Source organism: Sciurus vulgaris (assembly GCF_902686455.1).
Source record: "Sciurus vulgaris genome assembly, chromosome: X".
Lineage (NCBI taxonomy): Eukaryota > Metazoa > Chordata > Mammalia > Rodentia > Sciuridae > Sciurus > Sciurus vulgaris.
Window position 1 is genome coordinate 23483568 of NC_136471.1, and position 19969 is coordinate 23503536.

A 19969-nucleotide genomic window follows, 5' to 3' on the forward strand; every position below is an offset into this window, starting at 1 on the left:
TATATTAGACATAATCTTTTCAGGGGATATCTAGCATTGATTTTTTTTCCCCTGTACCTCTAGAAAACTCGTAAGGGCCACAGAACAAATGGAGCACTAGTTTATTCTCAGATGAACAAAACTACTGTAGTAGTTACCTGGTATTCTTCATATGCAGTCAGATTCTCAAAAATGGTTTTCTCCCACCCCTTTCTGTTAAATGATTGTTGATTAAGGGGAGATAAGTGTCCAGTTAGGGGCACTGTGGTTCATGTTATGTTTTATCTATTTTGAGTCCCCAAAGTCTTACTTTGTGTAGTGATTTGGATGGGATAATAAGGGGCCCACTAGTTCTGAAGCATTTGGCAAAGGGTATTTTTTGAGAGTCTGCTTATTTACATTTTTATTTTCTATTTTGTTTCTCCTCCCATAGCACAACAAGGTCACAGCAATATTGCTGATAATAAGATCCAGAGTTAAAGAGTTTTGTTTTATTTGCAGCTGAGAGAAGTATTTGTTTTGCTCTAATCACTTGGTGACTAGCAGTGCATTATGTTTCAATTCTTCCAAGTTTTGACTGTGTTACTAATTGGGCATATTCACAAGCCTCTTTGTTCTTGTTGATTAGAGTTGTTGAGGAGTTGCATTTAATCACTTATCACTAAAATCTTTACATTGGAAGAGGATGACTTAATTGAAATTTGGATTGCAGCATAAAAAATGCAGGGTACCCACAAGTTCCATCAAATCTAAAACCTGCAGTGAAAGAGTATTGCTGTATTTGAAGCCGAAGAAAGCTGTAGAACATTTTAACATTTATCACCAATAGGAATTCTTTATAGACATATATAAACATTTGAAAAATGGAATAAGTTATATAATCTTTGTAAATTTTGGTAGTGTGTCATAGTGGGACACCTAGTTGGCACTTTTAGAACTAAAATATGGTGAGATGATTTCAGGTTAGTACTTTGATTTTGTGTGCTGTCACATTTAATTCGGTATTCCATGTTTCCATGAAATGCTTGATAAACTCCTAAGAAACAAGACCCAAGAAAGTTTTTCACTACTTTATGGAATCCAGCTTTTAATCACAAATTTCTTAGGGTTTGATTAGAAATCCGAATTATAATTGAGGTTGAAAGACAGGTTTTAATGTACATACTGTGTTTCTGAGGCATAGTAAGACAAAGAGTACGAGTACTACAGATGCCTTCTGGGTATCTGTTCAGAATTCTTTTTTTTTCTTTGGGTGCTGGGGATCGAACCCAGGGCCTTGTGCTTACAAGGTGAGCACTCTACTGACTGAGCTATCTCCCCAGCCCCCGTTCAGAATTCTTGATCTATAATTCATCTACTTCATTCTTTTGAAAAAATTGTTGTAGTTGTCAATGTACCTTTATTTTATTTATTTACACGTGGTGCTGAGAATTGAACCCAGTGCCTCACACATGCTAGGCAAGTGAGCCACAACCCCAGCTTCCCTCTACTTAATTCTTATATAGCACTTTGAAATCATTCTAAGAAACTTGTTGCTGGTAAAGAACCTCATGAGTTTAAAAGTGAATGTTCTTTTTAAATTTTATTTAAAATTTTTATTGGTGCTTAATAATTATACAGAATAGAGGGTTTCATTGTGACATATTTGCATATATACATAACATCTGTTGATTGTTTTCATTCCCCATTACCCCCCTTGCCCTCCCCATTACCCTCTTATTTTATCCCACTGTTCTCCCTTTTAACATAATGACTAATTCCATCCATTTTCCTGTAGATGACATAATTTCATAATTTTAGTCTTCTTTATGGCTGAATAAAACTCCATTGTGTATGTATACACCACATTTTCTTTATCTGTTAAATATGTTGACAAATACCTAGGCTGGTTCCATAACTAGGCTATTATGAATTGTGCTGCTATGCATATTTATGTATTGCCATAGTATGCTGACTTTAGTTCTTTTGGGTAAATACTGATGAGTGGGATAGCTGCGTCATATGAGTCATGTGATGGTTCTGTTCCTAGTTTTTTGAGGAACCTTCATACTATTTTCCGTAGTGGCCGTACTAGTGAATTTTTTTTTTAAATGATGGCTATTGAAATTTTTTGTAGGAAGGAGATAAAGAAATTTAGGAATTTGGAAACATTTTAAATTCTAAATATTTTAGTAGCTGTTTTTTTTTTTTTTTTTTTTTTTTTTTTTTTTTTTTTTGCACCAGGGATTGAAACCAGGGGCACTAAACCACTGAGACACATCCCCAAACGTTTATTATTTAAAAAAAAAAAAAAAATATATATATATATATATATAAAGTTGATGGATCTTTATTTTATTTATTTATCTATATATAGTGTTGAGAATCAAACCCAGGGCCTCACACATGCCAGGCAAGTGCTCTACCATTGAGCCACAACCCCCCAGACCTTTTAAATATTTTATTTAGAGACAGGGTCTTGCTGAGTTGCTTAGGACCTCTCTAAGTTTCTGAGGCTGACTTTGAACTCTCATCCTCTTGCTTCAGCCTCCCAAGCCACTGAGATTACAGGTATGCACCAACACACCAGGCTTAATAGCTATGTTTTTAAGTAATTGCCGGAAACAAAATCATAAGTGCAGCATTGATGAATTCATTCTTAAATTTTTCTGTAGTAAATATGACCAGTAGATGCAGAAGAAATTGTCTGCAGTGGATCCTAAAATCTAATGGTCTTATCTAATATTCTGATTTTACCTTTATTAGAAGTTCATAGGGGAAATCTTCAGTATTAGAGATATTGTGTGGGAATATACATTTTATTAACATGTAGGTATATTATCTTTTCTGTCATAAATTAGATGTTTATAAATATTTCATTTTTTAAAAATAGGTTTGTAGAACATGGAAGTTTTAAAGATTTTTCATAAAGAAATGTCTTAAAGTTTTTCTCAGTTAAAATTTGAAGCCAAAGTGATTTCACATATCAACAATTTAAGGAATCTATTAAACTTTTAAAACTATGTATGTTTGCAAGGTTTTTTAAGCATAATAAAAATTTTCAAACCAAAAAATGATAATTGTGAACATCTATATACACAACATATATGTGCTCTAACTTACACCTTACCATATTTGATTTTCGTACATTCTCCCATTACTCCAGCTCTCCATCATATCATTATCTTATACGTTTCAAAGTGGCAGTCATAAATACATCTTACCTGGAAACAATTCAGTATGCATATCATTAGCTAGTCTAATATTTACGATTTCTTTTTTAAGATAATATTTACATACAGTGAGATGTATACATCTTAAGTGTATTATGCAGTGTATTTTGATGAATGAATATGTGTACATTACCTAAACCCCTATAGAAATAAAGAACATTACTGTCACTGGGTGTCTCTTCTCAGTCAGTACCCATATATACTCCCCAAGAGATAACGTAGCTATTCTTATATTACTTTCCTCTGTAAGTTAGGTTGTTTTTGTTCAAGAATTTCACATAAATATAATCATACAGGGTTTATAAGACTTCTTTCTCTTAGCATAATGTTTTAGAGATTCAGCCATATTGTCCCATGTGTCAGTGGTTCATTCCTTTTTATTTGCTGAGCACTACTCCATTGTATGAATAAACCACAGTTTGATTATCCTTTCTTTAATTGGTAGACATCTGGATTGTTTTCTGGTTTCAAGCCATTATGAGTAAAACTGCTGTGAACATTCTTTTAAGACTGTCTAGATATGTTTTCATTTCTTTGAATACTTAAAAATGAAATTTCTGTGTCTGTAATTTTACAATTGAGTTTAGCTGTTGAAGAAGTTATTTTAAATTATTCTTATCACTGAATTACATTTCATTTTTTATTTTAAAATTTATACCTTATATTTTTTGTTTCTTTTTTTGTGGTAGTGGGGGTTGAGCCCTGGAGTGTTCTATTTTTCAGTTACATCTCCAGTCCTTTTTTTCCTAAATTTGTTTTGAGACAAAAATCTCACAAAGTTGTTGAGGCTGGTCTCAAACTTGAAGTCCTCCTGCCTCAGCCTCCCATGTCACAGGGATTAGAGGTGTGTGCCATCACACCTGGCTTTATGCCTTATTTTCCATTTTTCACCCTTCTAGCCCACGTGATCTTACTTCATTTCTAGGTTATGAAAGTTTAACAGTTCTCTTGCCTCTAGTGTGTTCCTTCTTTGAGTCCATCTGTTCAAGGGTTTGTTGTTGGGGATGGAACCCAGGACCTTGCACATGCCAGGCAAATACTGTACCACTGAGCCTTACCTACAGCCCTAGTATAAATCCTATATATGCTTTCTGGTACATTTCTGCCTTCATGCTTTTGCTCATACTTCTCCAGCCTAAAATATGCTTCTCCTCCCACCCCCCTAAAACTTGAGGATTCTTTAGGTACAACTTAAAATTCCACAACTAATATGTGAGCTCCTTGTGGGAAAGGACCATGTCCAATACTTCTTTTATTTTCCAATCAGTACTTATATTGCTATAAACATAATAGATATGTAGATAGTACATAGTAATTTGGTTGTCTGATGCTGATGATTACAAATGAATCTACTGTTTAATAATGCTCAGCATTGTCTTTTAATGCCCAGTTAGTAGGTTTTATATCTGAAAAACTATTGGCTATAATAGTTTTCAAAGAACTTATTTTTGTTGTAGTTCCAAGCTCTCTGATATAGTTCCAGAATCTAGGTAATATGTATAAAATTGAGAAAAATGTACTCTAATATGTATTATAATTACATTGTGGTAAATCATGTCTATCTTATACCCCTAGGGAATAAGTAATTGATGATACATGTACATTTCAAACAGTAGAATTATTGCCAATCCTTTTATTTGCATGTTTAATGGAATGCTATAAAATATATTATACATGTTCTGTACCTGCCCTCTTAAATCTTTGTGCTGAATTGTAGCTGCAGATACATGTAGTGGCACTATGATGTTTTGGGCCGAGAGACTTGGTTTGTCCATCTATACAATGAATGCTGCCCCATACTGTTGAACCATACTGGTTGTATGTGCTCATTATGGGCTATGGTTTTGACCTACAAGTGACTACTCATTCTTGAAGAACTGAGCTTCTGTCCTCAGTGGTTTGGATTCAAGCTCTCTTTTTATGAGTTATCAGTGCATTTGCAACTCTGAACCTCAAATACCATTTGTAATTTCTGTTGGTCACTGCTGCTGTACTTTGTCTTTGACTACTCATCCTATCACAGCTTTTGGTGTGCTCTACTGTTTCTTTCTCTCTTAAATTATCTCTTTCCTTTTTTCTTCTTTTTTTCTGTCATTTCTAAATCTTCCATTTTATATAGAAATATTCTCCCTTTACAGACCCTGGCAGGCAATAAAAGCACTCAGTTCTCTTACTTGTTGAATTGATCAGAGCATTGGATATCATCTTTAGGTGTATTGACACTTGTCTATGGTGCTGTATATTATTGCAAAACATTTTGTTTATTCCACACATTATAGTATTATAATGATATGTTTTTTTCCACAGTATAATGAAATCTAGATTGCAGTGTGGCACTTGTTCACCAGTGGGTTTTAACTCTAAATACCATGTGATACAAGAATGAGTTTTCTTTGGGTAATGTCATAGTAGCAGAAATGAATTTATATTTTTTACTGTTGAAATAACTCTATAAAGACTGATAAGTGAATATACACTTTACTATTTAATTTTTCTCAGCAATTCATTCATTCTTATCTCTTGATTTATAGGTCCCAAGGAATCCTGACATCCCTAATCCAGCTCTGGCTCAAAGAGAAGAGCAAAAAAAGATCGATGGAGCTGAACCTCTTACACCAGAAGAGACTGAAGAAAAGGAAAAGCTTCTCACCCAAGTAAAATATTTTAAGTGACTGAAATACTTCTAGTCAACAAATAGAAAAAAGGAAGTATAGATAACCCTTACTTTTTACTATATGGCTCTAGTATCCTGATTTCAAACACCAGTAAAACTCTAAACACACGTAGAGACCAGATATCCTTATTTTTCAAAAATTCCTTTTACAAAATATGCTTTTTTTTAAATACTACAAAATACACATACATAAAATATAAGTGGCAATTAATAGAACTATGGCACACTTTTTACCCAGTATAATAACATCAGTGAACCCATATTTGAATCCTGATAGACAATAATTACTAAGGTCTTCTTGAAAATTTGAATTTGCTTGATATTAATTGTCCCCTGATATTGTGCTCTACTAATCTTTTATTTATGGAATAATTTCATGATTTTAATAACTCCATTTATCTTTTCTTAGAATTTTAATACAATGATGAGAGACTTTGAAAGTTTTTAAAGTGATTATTATATAACTAAAAACTAAGTTATTAAATACATAAGGTTTCTATTTGAGCAAAACATTAATGCTCTCAAGTCGTTGTTTTAGTGTGTTTTGTACTATACTTTCCAAAGATAAAAAAGGTTTCAACATAAAATACCCTTTCAAAATAATAAAAATGTGTACTCGTATGACACCACATTAGTATAGGAAGCTGCCAGCAAAATTTTTTATTGAATTTTATTTTTGAAAAATGTGCAAGGCACAGCAATAGGAAATTCTTCAAATTAATTACTAAAAGATGTTTTTTGGATCTTTGCAATGCAAAGAAATGATAAATGTTTGAGGTGATATTCTAATTACCTTGCCTTGGTCATTGCACATGTGTTAAAATATCACACTGTATCCCATGAAAATGTTCAATTATGTTTCAGTTATAAGGAAAAAAAGAAAAAATAATCTTTATATGTTTCTATATAGGCCTTATTATAACTTTATTGAATGGGTTTTTACAAAGTGAATTTATAAGTTTTTGAGCCAAATTTTTGGAGTTACAAAGTTTAACTTGAAAATGTACCTTTTTCCCCACATTTTCACCAACATATATTGTTGCTTGTATTCTCGATAATTGCCATTCTTATTGGAGTGAGATGAAATCCTAGTGTAGTTTTGATTTGCATTTCTCTAATTGCTAGATATGTTGAACATTTTTTCATATGTTTGTTGATCAGTTGGGGAAAAAGGTACACTCATACATTGCTGGTTGGACTGCAGATTGCTGCAACCACTCTGGAAAGTACTGTGGAGATTCCTCAGAAAACTTGGAATGGAACTAAAATTTGAGTCAGTTAGCTTACTCCTCAGTTTATACCCAAAGGACTTACAATCAACATATTACAGTGACACAGCCACATCAATGTTTATGGCAGCTTGATTCACAATAGCTAATCTCTGGAACCAACCTAGGTGCCCTTCAACAGATGAATGGATAAAGAAAATGTGATTTATATACACAATGGAATATTACTCAGCCTTAAAGAAGAGTGAAATTATGGCATTTGCTGGTAAATGGATTGAGCTGGAGAATATCATGCTACATGAAATAAGCCAATCCCAAATAACCAAAGACTGAATGTTCTCTCTGATATGCAGATGTTTATTCACAACAAGGGGTGGGCTAGGGAAGAATGGAGGTACTTGGGGTATACAGAGGGGAGTTGAAGGGAGGGGAAGAGAGGGGCTGGGGTATGGGGATAGGAAGGATAGTGGAATGAATCAGACATTATGACCCTGCGTGCATGTATGATTACATGACCAGTGTAATTCTACATCATGTGCAACCACAAGAGCGAGAAGTTATACTCCATTTCTGTATGATATGTCAAAATGCATTCTATTGTCATATGTAACTACTTAAAACAAAAAAGAAAATGCAATTAAATTTGGCTGAGTATTAGGAATTACCACATAATAAAATGAAACATTTAAGTATTCACATGTTATTTTCACAGTTTATTTCCTGAACATAGAAGTAAAGTTATGGCCTTTGAATGATACATGGCTCATAATATATTGTAAATGAACATTAAAATGTGATTATATACTCTCAACTGGGAAAATACTTTAGTTTGTACTTAGAAGTATAATCAAGTTTATTGTCCGCTAAGTTGAATTTATTTTAAATCATCTTTCTCTACCGCTAAAGTAAAAAATCAAGCTAGGACAGAGGAGCAAAATATGGGTCATCTGAAGTCTTTATCAACAAAAAGCCAGGGATAGAAAATTGTAATGTATGTGTATCACTCTAATGTAGATGGAGACATAAGTAGTAGAAAACATACTCTTTGTGACTTCATGGATGGGCTAATAATGTCAAAAAAATTTAAAATATTGGCTAATTGTTATATATTTTAGTAAAGAATTTGAGGGACCCAATAATGTTCTGTTTATAGAAATTCTATTTATAAACACAATTTTTTGTGGTACTAGGGATTTAACCCAGAAGTCTTCTATCACTGAGTTATACCCTCAGACCTTTTTAATTTATTTTTTATTTTACTGGTTCTTCTTAGTTATATATGACAGTTGAATTCATTTTGATAAAATTACACAAGCATGGCATATATCTTATTCTAATCAGGAACCCATTCTTGTGGGTGGGCATGATGTTGGGATTCACTTAGTTATTTTCTTATGGGTACATAGGAAAATTGTTAGTTTTATTCTACTATCTTTCCTATTCTTATCCCTCCTCCCTTCCTTTGAACAAAAGGAAACCTTTGTCTAATCTACTGAACTTCTACCCCCACCATATTGTGGTTCAGCTTCCACATGTCAGCAAAAACATTCAACCTTTGACTTTTTGGGATTGGCTTTATTTCACTTAGCATGATATTATCCAGATCCATTAATTTATTGGCAAATGTCATAAATTCATTCTGCTTTATGGCTGAGTAATATTCCATTGTGTATATATACCAGAATTTCTTTATCAATGGACATCATTCTGTAGTTCAGCTGTTATGAATTGTGCTGCTGTAGACATTGATGTGGCTGTGTCACCGTAGTATGCTGATTTTAAATCCTTCAGGTATATAACAAGGAGTGGGGTTACTGGGTCAAATGGTGGTTCCAGTCTTAGCTTTTTGAGAGATCTCCATACTGCTTTCCAAAGTGGTTGGACCAATCTGCAGTCCCACCAACAATATATGAGTATTCTTTTTTCTCACATGCTTGCCAACATTTGTTTTGGCATTCTTCATAGAAATAGGAAAAGCAGTTATGGAACTCATTTGGAAAAATAAGAGACCCAGAATAGCTAACGCAATCTTTAGTGAGAAATACAAAGCAGGAGCTATCACAATGACAGACCTTAAATTATATCACAGAACTATAGTATCAAAAATAGCATGGTATTGTCACCAAAGTAGGCAAGAAGACCAATGAAACAAAATAGGAGACACAGAGACAGACCCACATAAATACAGTTACCTCATACTAGACAAAGGTGCCAAAAACACACACTGGAGAAAAGATAGCCTCTTCAACAAATGGTGCTGGGAAAACTGGAAATCCATATGCAACAGAATGAAAGTTAACTGCTCTCTCTCACCTTGCACAAAACTCAACTATAAGTGGATCAAAGATGTAGGAATTAGACCAAAAACTCTGCACCTACTAGAAGAAAAGGCAGGCCCAACACTTATATATATTGTACATAGGAACTGACTTCCGGAACAAGATTCCTGAAGTACAAGAAATAAAATTAAAAATCAATAAATGGGATGGTATCAAACTAAAAAGTTTCTTCTTAGCCCTTTATTATTTTTGAGACAGGGTCTTGCTATGTTGTGAAGGCTGGTCTTGAAATGACAATCCTCCTTTCTCAGCCTACCAAATTGCTGGGATTATAGGTATGAACCACCATGCCCTACTAGCTATGAAACTACAGTGAATTTATTTATTCACTGTAGTTTGAAATGATATAAAGAGCTACAAAGGTTCTTCTGCATTCTCTTTTGATTTTCCCTCAGTGTTCTTTTGATTTAATACATTCACATTCCTCTCTTAATTTACATAGAAACTTATCAGAAAAAAATCACTGTAGTAATGTAATATGAGGACTTCAGCATTTAGATTAACATTTGTATTTTAATGCATTTGTATTTTAATGCAGTAGACATCTATAAAGTATGGAATTAAAAACTATGTGATTTCTTAGAACCATAAATCAACTTTAAGTACTTGGAAAGGAGTATGTTCCCTTCAAAATAGAAAAGCAGTTATTTCATTAAAAACTCTAACTCAACTTTCGATTCCCACATTAAAAAATGAGAATTTTATAAAGATGAACATTTTAAGTTGTCTAAACTGCTTTTAATGTATTGTTGTATAGAAGTAGTCAGAACAACAGATGGATATATTAATGTTTTTGATACTGGGGATTGAACCCAGGGGGCCTTAACCACTGTGCCTCATCCTCAAGCCCTTTTTTATATTTTGTTTAGAGACAGGGTCTTGCTGAGTTGTTTAGGGTCTCATTAAAGTGCTGAGGCTGGCTTTGAACTCCTGCCTCAGTGTCCCAAGCCACTGGAATTACAGGCATGTGCCACCATGCCTGGAAGATTTATTAATTTAACTGTTACTGATGATAATCAACTTTTTGTTCATAGGGTTTTACAAACTGGACTAAACGAGATTTTAACCAATTTATTAAAGCTAATGAGAAGTATGGAAGAGATGACATTGATAATATAGCTCGAGAGGTAGAAGGCAAATCCCCTGAGGAGGTTATGGAGTATTCAGGTTTGTATATAAATACAAGTACAATGTTTTATTTTAACCTTATTCATTTACTCATCATCAATTTAATTGTTCCTTTGTTCAGAGATTTTTTTAGACTTTTTTTGTAATTTTTTTAGTTGTAGATGGACACAAAAATCTTTATTTGTTTATTTTTATATAGTGCTGAGGATTGACCCCAGTGCCTTACATGTGCTAGGCAAGTGCTCTACCACTGAGCTACAATCCCAATCCCAGATTTTTTGAACTTTTGCAAATAAGGTATAGATTAATGTATAAACTTTGTACTTCTATGAAAAGATTATAAGGTTTATCATAAAACTGCTCTTGTCTTTAGTAATTACCTAATAGAGATAAGTGAAGCTCTGATACAATGGTGGCTATTGGATGAGCATGGACAGAATTAGTTTCCCACTTTCTCACCTCTGGAATTTGGTTCTTTTCTGGTCTAGTCCTGAGACTTCAGGTTTAGTGGATTGAAATAGTCTTTTTTTCTAGGTCATACTCAAAGTAGAGAGTCCCTATTAGGCCCATTTTGATACTCAGACACCCTTGGGGTTCCAGTTTATTCCAGTCAGGTCATGCAGGTCCCTTCAATTCAAGGCAAGCTGGGATAGATTTCAAAAAATTGCTTGAATAAATAATTTCAGTGGTTTTTGAAACATCTCCCTCTTATTTGGCTATGTCTTTGGCCTTAACCAGAATCATGTTAGCTGTTGCAACCTGTGGAGTTAATAATAATTCCCATGTCACAGCACATCCAACATCAGGCTTCTATAAAGAAATTTTATTAAAAATAGGTCAGATCTGTTTTCTATATGTAGAGCATGGGGCATTTCTGTCTTCCAAATAGGTTGAGTTCTCAAATTTAGTCTGAATATCAGCTCTTTTAAAATGTAGAGCATTTTTGTCCTGTAGAAACAATGCTAAAATGTGTATGAGGTTTCTTTGCTAGCCCCCAGAACCTTTTTAACTTATCCACTGAAATTCTGTTTTTTTGCAACAGTAGGAAAGAAACATTACAGTAACAATAAGCTGACTAATACATACTAGAAATCACTAAAGATTTAAATAGAATTTTAGTACTGGAAGAAATACAGGTTTAGAGAATAGATATTTTATTTTTCCTCCTGGAAATCTAAAAGGATTTTCAGGTGGTAACTAAGAACTTTAGAGGTCGGTCGTATTGAGTCTTTATTTCATATAATAAAGTATCAAGTCTTTGAACTTCCTTTTCCTTGATATCATCATGACATTGCTATTTCTGTTAAGGTTTAATATGTAAGTTGAGGACATTTGGGAGCTTAGAGAGGGGAACAATAGATGGAAGAGAAAGATTTTAGCAGCAAAAGTTGAATGAAAAGAATGTAAAGGGTATGGACAGAGAGAGATTTGAAGAATTTTCCTTAGAAGATAAGTGGGCAGCATCAGTTTGTGTGGAGGTACAAATTAAATAGTGATTCAAAAAAATATCAGGGGCTGAGAGTATAACTCAGTGATAGAGCACTTCCCTTGCGTGTATGAGGTGCTAGGTTTGATTCTCAGCATCTCAAAAACAGAACAAGAACAAAAAGATCGTATTGAATGTTCCCTCAAATTTGATACTGGGCCAGGTAGCACTACCTCAGTACTACTTTAATTGCTGCCAACCAAGTTGGGGGCTGTGTCAGAGGATGGGGAGATTAGAATGGTTTTATGTAGTTGGTTCCAATAAGAGGAAAAATTGTACAGTTGGGTGTTGATAAATATACAGTGTCTTATACAAAGCAGGCATTTAAACTTGTGTTGAATGATTGAGTGAATGAATAAGTGAACACAGGTGCGTATAAAAATCAGAGTACTAACATACCTTTCCTGATAGGCTTTAAAAATGAAAAATACAAGAATGTAGAGAATATCATTAGATGGTCCTTCACTGAAGTCATAAGATGTGACATATTAATGCAGCAGATTATTTGACTCATCTATAAAATTTGGTTGGAAGACTCAGTAATTTGAATATTCTTCAGCATGTATCCAATTAAAATCTCAATGAGGTTTAAAGAAATAGTACGTTACTGGAACGATTGTAAGATTAGTGAGTGATTTCAGAAGCAAATCAGTTTCAGTAGAAATTGCCACTTCATAGGAAAAATTGAAATGACCTGTTGATAATGGTTTCATTTTCATTTCTGTTTGCTAGGAAGCTACATTCACATTTTATATGCTGCCCTCTTCTCTTTCACTTTATGTATTTGACCCCTTATGTATTATGTTTGCATAAAAATTAGCCTAGCTTAAATTTAGTATCTACAGTATCATTTGAAACCATAGTAATTTAGGATAATTAAAGATACCATGTCTCATGAAAGGAAAATGACTAACTTAAGGCCTTGTTCTTATTTTTAAATGGGAAGTTGGGAGTATTTAATAATTTAGCATATTATATATACAGATGAATATGAATATCATTTAAAAATGTAAGTTCACCCCATTTTTCCTGTTAGTTCTTTATTCTATAATTCCTTGGATTTGTTTACTTAAATGATATTAATTTAAAGGAATAATTGTTTTTCAGCTGTTTTTTGGGAACGTTGCAATGAATTACAGGACATTGAGAAAATTATGGCACAAATTGAACGTGGAGAAGCAAGAATTCAGCGAAGGATCAGTATTAAGAAAGCCCTGGATGCCAAAGTACTGTATTCCATGTCAAATTATTAATAGATTGTTTTATTTGATGTGGTGATTAACTTTGACTTCTTTTTCCACATTCTGTTAAAAGTGCTATTTTGTTGAAAATACAGATTGCAAGATATAAGGCTCCATTTCATCAGTTACGTATTCAGTATGGAACCAGCAAAGGAAAGAACTATACTGAGGAAGAAGATAGATTCTTGATTTGTATGTTACACAAAATGGGCTTTGATAGAGAAAACGTGTATGAAGAATTAAGACAGTGTGTACGGAATGCTCCCCAGTTTAGATTTGACTGGTTTATCAAGTCGAGAACAGCCATGGTATGTATTCCTTTGGTTAATTTGTTCATTATGAAAAGTTTCAAACATCGTATATCTTCACCTAGGTTCTATAATTGTTACTATTTTGTCACTTGGCATATTCTCTCTTGCTCTTTAAATGCTTATAAAATATATATATGTATATGTGTTTATACCTACATACATAGAATCATATATACATGTATAACCTGTATTTTGTATTCAGAAATATGGAAACATTTGTGTATTCAGAAATACATATCTATTTTATATCCATAAATATATATCTGTATTTCTGAACCACTTTAAATAAATCGTGTATTTATTTCTAAATACTTGAGCATGGATCTTCTAAAAATAAGTAAATATTCCTGTGTAGCTGGTAATCTCACCTGGTGATTTTTACAGTGATTCAGTAATGTCATCTAGTATAAAATGCATGAAAAATCTTTTCTAGATGTTCCCCAAATACCTTTTATATATATATATATATATATATATATATTTTTTTTTTTTTTTTTTAATTGATGATCTAGCAAGGGTCACATAATTGCATTTGGTTGTTGGGTCTCTTTGGTGTTTTTTAAATCCACAACTTTTCTGTTTTTCATGATAATGACATTTTTAAGATATTTAGGCTGGCAGTCTTGTAGAATGTTCCATATTTCTTATTCTTTGCTCACTGTTAGATACAGGTTTAAAGTTTTTGGCAAGAATGCTGCAGAAGTGATATTGTGTGCTTTCTGTTGCATCATATCATCAAATATTATGTCAGGTTGTCACATTATTGGTGATGTTAAGTTTTGATACTTGATTAATATTGCGATCCCCAGAGCTTACCACCTTAAGGTGCATTTTCCCCATTGTAATTAACCAGGTAATACTTAAGACTGTGCAAATGACTTGAGGATTTATTTTTAATGAAAAGGAATTGTTGCCTATATTATGTCTGTATAGGAATACTATGAAATAGGGAATAATTAAGTAAGTTATTTTAGCTTCTGTAGATTTCCTCCTGTACTTTCTAAAGTGAATTGTGTTCCTGTTAAATTCTAGTGCTGCTGAGCATGGTGTTTATGATCATATTGAAATTCATGCAACACATCTTTGGTGTTAGGTTTGTCAGTATTTTGTCAGCCAAGGTTATTAAGATAAAAATAGATTTACATAGCCTAAAAATTAAAAACAATTAGAAACTAACAATCCAAACAATGGTTTTGTGACTAGTCATAAAATAGCATACATTTTTCTTAATTGTTATCTATCATAAATATTTTCGTGTCCAAAAACTCATAGGGGTGTGAAATAATGCTTCATATTTTATTTGACTAATTTTATATTTTCAGTTCAAGTTGAATAGAAAGAAAAATCCAAGTTGTTCTACTGAAGATAGTAATTTTGGCAGATGCTTTTGAAAATCAGATATTTTTAAGACTTTAATGCAAAATTTAGACTGTAGGCTGATTATATCATTTTAGTATGTGCCCATCAAATTTATGGATGGAATAATGTTTGGAGAGCTACCAAATGCTTTAGACTAAGCCAGGATCCACAAGTAACTACAGCAGTTGGCATAATGATTCAGTTGAATCTAGCAACATGACATTTACCAGGGATAAATGTGAAGTGCTGTACTCGTACTAAAGAATAAGAAGATATAGTAGGACGAATTGAGGAAAGAATAAAAAGATTAAGAGTAAATCTGTAGCATGAAGGACTGAGGTGAGATATAGGGAAAGAGTTGTTTGACAGGGTCCTTTGGAGCAGATTGTTGAAGAACAAAGTAGTTTGTAGCCTTTGAAAAAGAGATTCTATTTTGACTCTGAAAATTTCTTTTTTTTCAGTGAGTTAGTTGACCTTTTAAGGTACTATCTAGCTGAGTGCATCTATGGCCTTGTTGAGCAGAGAATTCCTTTCAGAAGCCATACATTTAAAATTTTTAGCCATTTGTGGTTTTGTGCATATAATGACATAATTTAGGGCAGCATCAACAGCTTGTAAAAATTTGTCAGTGAATCATACTTTTGAACATACATGCCCTTTTTGTGATGAACCATTTATTGAATTCTGAGTTTTATAACAATATTTTACTAATTTTTTAAAAGGTTGAGAGCTTACTGCTGTTTTCAGTTTCTGGAATTATTAACTAAAACAGTAGGATGAATGAGATCCAACATATAAGGAAAATCTTATGCTGTTTGTATTATGAATATTATTATAGAACCTTCTTTGATTTTCCAAGGAAAACCCCAGTATATTGTTAACAACCACTAGATGTCTCTGAACTCCCTTGTAAAGAATATGTTTTCCCTCCATCTTCTTTTTTTTTAAAAAAACCCTTTACCTCTGTACTTTCTTTACCAAGAGATTTAAATCTCTAGTGTGTATTTTCCAAAAAGCAGATATTAGCTGTATAGGTAATCTCAAAGTGAAATATTTATTTTGTCTATTAAAAATGAAGATATCTCTCCTTTATTACCTTTAAAAGGTGAAATTTCTGATTTCCAAAGCATCTTTAAAAATTTTGAGCAGTTTGTTTCATACTTAAATGTCAATTGAAAGCTTTTCTTATTAATTTTTCTATCATTACATTTTGATTTCCCTTTTAGTTAATGGATAATTTTTGCTTGTATTTCTGAATTTAGAGTATAAAGACATACTTTAAAAATTTGCATACCTTTGTACCCTCCTTTTGGAAAATATGATAATATCAATAACTGGGAATTATAGAATTTGATTATTATTATTTCTAGATGATCTCTTTCTTACTCATTTTAAAAATAACTGTTCCTTTATAGTGAATCACATTCACAATTTAGGAAGAGAAATCTCCTCCCTTGAAAGAAGCAGCTGTGATTTCTGAAAGAAAAATAATTTGTTTCATTTAAAAATCCCATTTTAGAAATACAGAGGATATAATTTAATTCATATTGTGTCACTGTTTAAATTAAAATCTTACTAATGATTGAACTCAGCTTACTTAAGAAGCTATCTTTGAAAATACCATCTTGTTTAAAAATGACTCTTTTCTTTCCCAGAGACACCAATAAATAGTGTGAAATACTTCTTAGAAAAAAGTAGAAATCTTAGCAGTTATATTTTATGCAGGGATCTCATAATACTGAATTCATGGCTTCTGACTTAACTAACAGTCATAAAGTGCTTAAAGGCACAAACCTCCACTTCCAAATATGCCTCACTTTGAAAGCCTTCAGCTAAAGTTTGAAGATTTCTTTGAGGCTCTTCTCCGTTTAAAAATGCTGGCTATACAAAAGAGAAAATGAGTTTCAGTTCCATTTCTCTGTGCTAAAAAGATTGTGATTTTTTTTCTGTAAGAACTTGTGTGGTCTTTAAGCAAGTAATCAGTCCCTATTGAACTACGTAAACAAGTAAGAAGGATAGGCTCAACTCAGAGTTTTCAGCTCAGAGCATATGAATTGCCCTATTATTTTCTTCTGAAGAAAAATATCTTCTATAGTATTTCCATTTTCTAGCACTGTGGATTGAACTCAGGGCCTTACATTTGCTAGGCAGGCTCTCTGCCAACTGAGCTGCATCTCCAGCTCTTTAGGAAAGATATCTTAGAATGGGCCTTGGTAAAAAAACTTATCAGAATTAAAAGGATTCTTTTTACCACATGACTATCAGAGGAAGTGATAAAACTTTGTATTTATTTGCTTTTATGGTACTGGGGAATACTTTGTTTAGTGTCTTTGATATAATGCTTGCCAATTCCTTATTCACATTAGCTCATTAATTTTCTTGCCATTTCTTTTAGGAACTGAATGTCAGGGTACTATCCCTATTCATTTAGTGACAGACTAACATGATTGGGAAATTTGAGGAGAATCTGAGAGGTCCAAAAGTCATTTTATTGAACAGGACTTGTGGGAAAGGTCTCAACAATGTTCAATTAGTAATGCCCTGGACATTCTGAGGACCTTTTAAGTACTTAAAATAGAAAAAGCAGTATTTAATTCTCCGAAATAAAGAACATTTCTTGATAAAACATTTACTGTATCCTTTACAGTGTTGCTTTGACTCTTAATTTGAGTCAAAAATTCTTATCTTTTAAAATCTGGGGAGCCTTTATTGTTTTCTCTTCAGCCAGCTCAAGAAGCTGTGTGTGCATTGCCTGTGGCCATGTAAGTTGAAGTTGAAGCTGAGTATTAGTAATTAGTCATTACAATTACCTTGTCTTTTGCAGTGGTTTAAATGAATTTTTCTGATAGCATCTCAGAGAGAAACACACACTGTTGAATACAATGCAATAAAAATTTCATGTTATTACTGTTTGTTTTCAAATCACAACTTTATTATTAATGAAAGTGTTCTTTATTTAAAAGTAAGAAAATGACATTACTCATTAGAACTGTAGGAGAAAAAATACTTCTTAGAAAATATTGCTATAGCTTTTTATTAACTTGCTTCTGATTTTATAGGTTTATCACAACAGCTAGTAAATGTTAATTAGACTATTGGTTCAGCACAGCATATTTTATAAATTCTCTTGCCAGTCAGAAAAGATTTTTTGTAGATGTTTTAGAAGAATAAAAGTACATCTTTTTTTTTTCTTCTGTGTTGCTGAGTATTAAACCCAGGGCCTTATGTATGTTAGGCAAGTCCTTTACCCCAACCCTAGTTGTTCTGTAGTCATAATAACACTTCTCTTTGTTATGAAGCTTAGTCTAGGAAATTTCAAAGAGAAAGGCTACTTACGATTTTTGGTTTTATATATTAATACTTAATTTTATGTTAACAGCTAACACTGATATTTTAGAGCATTGCATTCTTAATGAAATATGATAAATATGAATAATACATTGGTAAAACTGGCAGTCTGTAAAATGTATTGATAAGTTCTTCTTGACTATAGAATTAAAATACTAAAATCCAAATATATTTATGCTCATAGAGGTCTGTTACTCCTCATTAACCTAAAAGACTAAAATGTCCCTTTTTTACCTTAATTTTGAAAAGGTCCTGTCACAGAGTGATATACAAAGGAGAGATAGTGTTCAACTTTGCTTCTCATCAAAAAAATCAGAAGAATAGCTTTACAGAAGAGGTCCTTCTTGGAACCAAATCTTGAAAAACTAGAAGGAGTTGGCCATGAGGGTACATTGCAGGTTGTGGAAATAGGATGCACAAAAGTATAAATGAGCCCAGCATATTCAGAAACTACAAGTAGGCTGGAGTGGTATTGTGAGTCGGGAGGTACTGGAAGAGGAGGCTGGAAAGGCAGCTGGCAGCCAAATGAAGACTTTGAAATGGATCATTCATTAGTCTATAGGAAGTGGGGAGTCATTGAAGGATCGTAACATGATCAGATTTACCTTTTTAAAAATATTATTCTGGCGAAAGTTGGTAAGTTCTACCTCATCTACCATCTATGCTAATGATTTTCAAATTCTTTTCTCTGTTCATCTTTTTTTCTTCCCTTAGCTAATATTCCACCGTCTACCCCAGAGTCATTTTTTTTTCCTACTGCCTTTTTAACTTTGAAGTACAGTCGGTTGTATTTAGAGACCAGCATAGCACCTTACTCAGTAGGCATTCAGTGAATACATGAGCATGAAACTTTTGTACTTAGTTTCCTTCTATCCTATAGACTCCTACAGTTGCACCAGATTTGGATAGAATGTGAGGAAATATGTCAATGTGTTGGAGTCCATTTCTTTTCTTTTTAGTCTTCCTTTTTCTAATGATAGATTTTGACCATCATCCCTGGAGCTGTTATTTGTAAGTTTTGTGTTTTATTATGCAGCTGTTGTGTTTGTTGTGTTTAGAACCCTGAACTGTTCTAACAATCAGAAATACAGTTAATGCATTGATAGGAGTCCATTTAGGTATTTATATTTACATATTATTTTGTGAGAAGATGACATAATATTTTATAAATAACTGCTTAAGTGGCAGCAGTTATGTGAAAGCATCATAACATTTGGTACTTGTTTGAGAAATGTAGGATATATTTATATGAACATTAACTTCCATTTAACTGCCAGTGTTCCTGGGCCATGAGATTCTACTATAGACTGTCATTGCTTTTTGTTACTATGACAGAAGTTCAAAAATGACTTGCAGTCTGGGAGGAGGTAATATAGGGGGTATATAAAAGAGCAAAGGAGAAAAAAATGCTCATTTCGTTTTACTAAGAATTGTAAAAGAATACCCTGACCTTATAAAATGTTACCCACAAATTCAGAGGCACAAATGTGAAGTGCATTTTTTTTGCCCTTGCTCATTGAGCTGCTTTTGACTTTCAGTCGTAACAGACGGAGACCTTCTGTCATTCAGACTTAGGTAGGCTTAGTGTCTAGGATTTTAGTACATAGGAAATGTAATGTGGAGCCTCTTTAATCTCTTTCAATAAGTCAGTTCAAGTTTACTG

The 19969-nt window shown here is 32.9% G+C and overlaps 1 protein-coding gene across 5 annotated transcripts in view; it reads left to right on the top strand.

Annotated features, from left to right (window-relative positions):
• SMARCA1 (SNF2 related chromatin remodeling ATPase 1) overlaps nucleotides 1-19969 on the top strand; it is a 72188-nt gene that overhangs the window by 44077 nt on the left and 8142 nt on the right. For all 5 annotated transcript variants that reach the window (XM_079123352.1, XM_079123353.1, XM_079123354.1 and 2 more), the window contains 4 exons: nucleotides 5723-5845; nucleotides 10468-10600; nucleotides 13155-13273; nucleotides 13384-13596. In XM_079123352.1, coding sequence (XP_078979478.1) covers nucleotides 5723-5845; nucleotides 10468-10600; nucleotides 13155-13273; nucleotides 13384-13596 — 588 coding nt within the window. The remainder of the gene's footprint in view (nucleotides 1-5722; nucleotides 5846-10467; nucleotides 10601-13154; nucleotides 13274-13383; nucleotides 13597-19969) is intronic.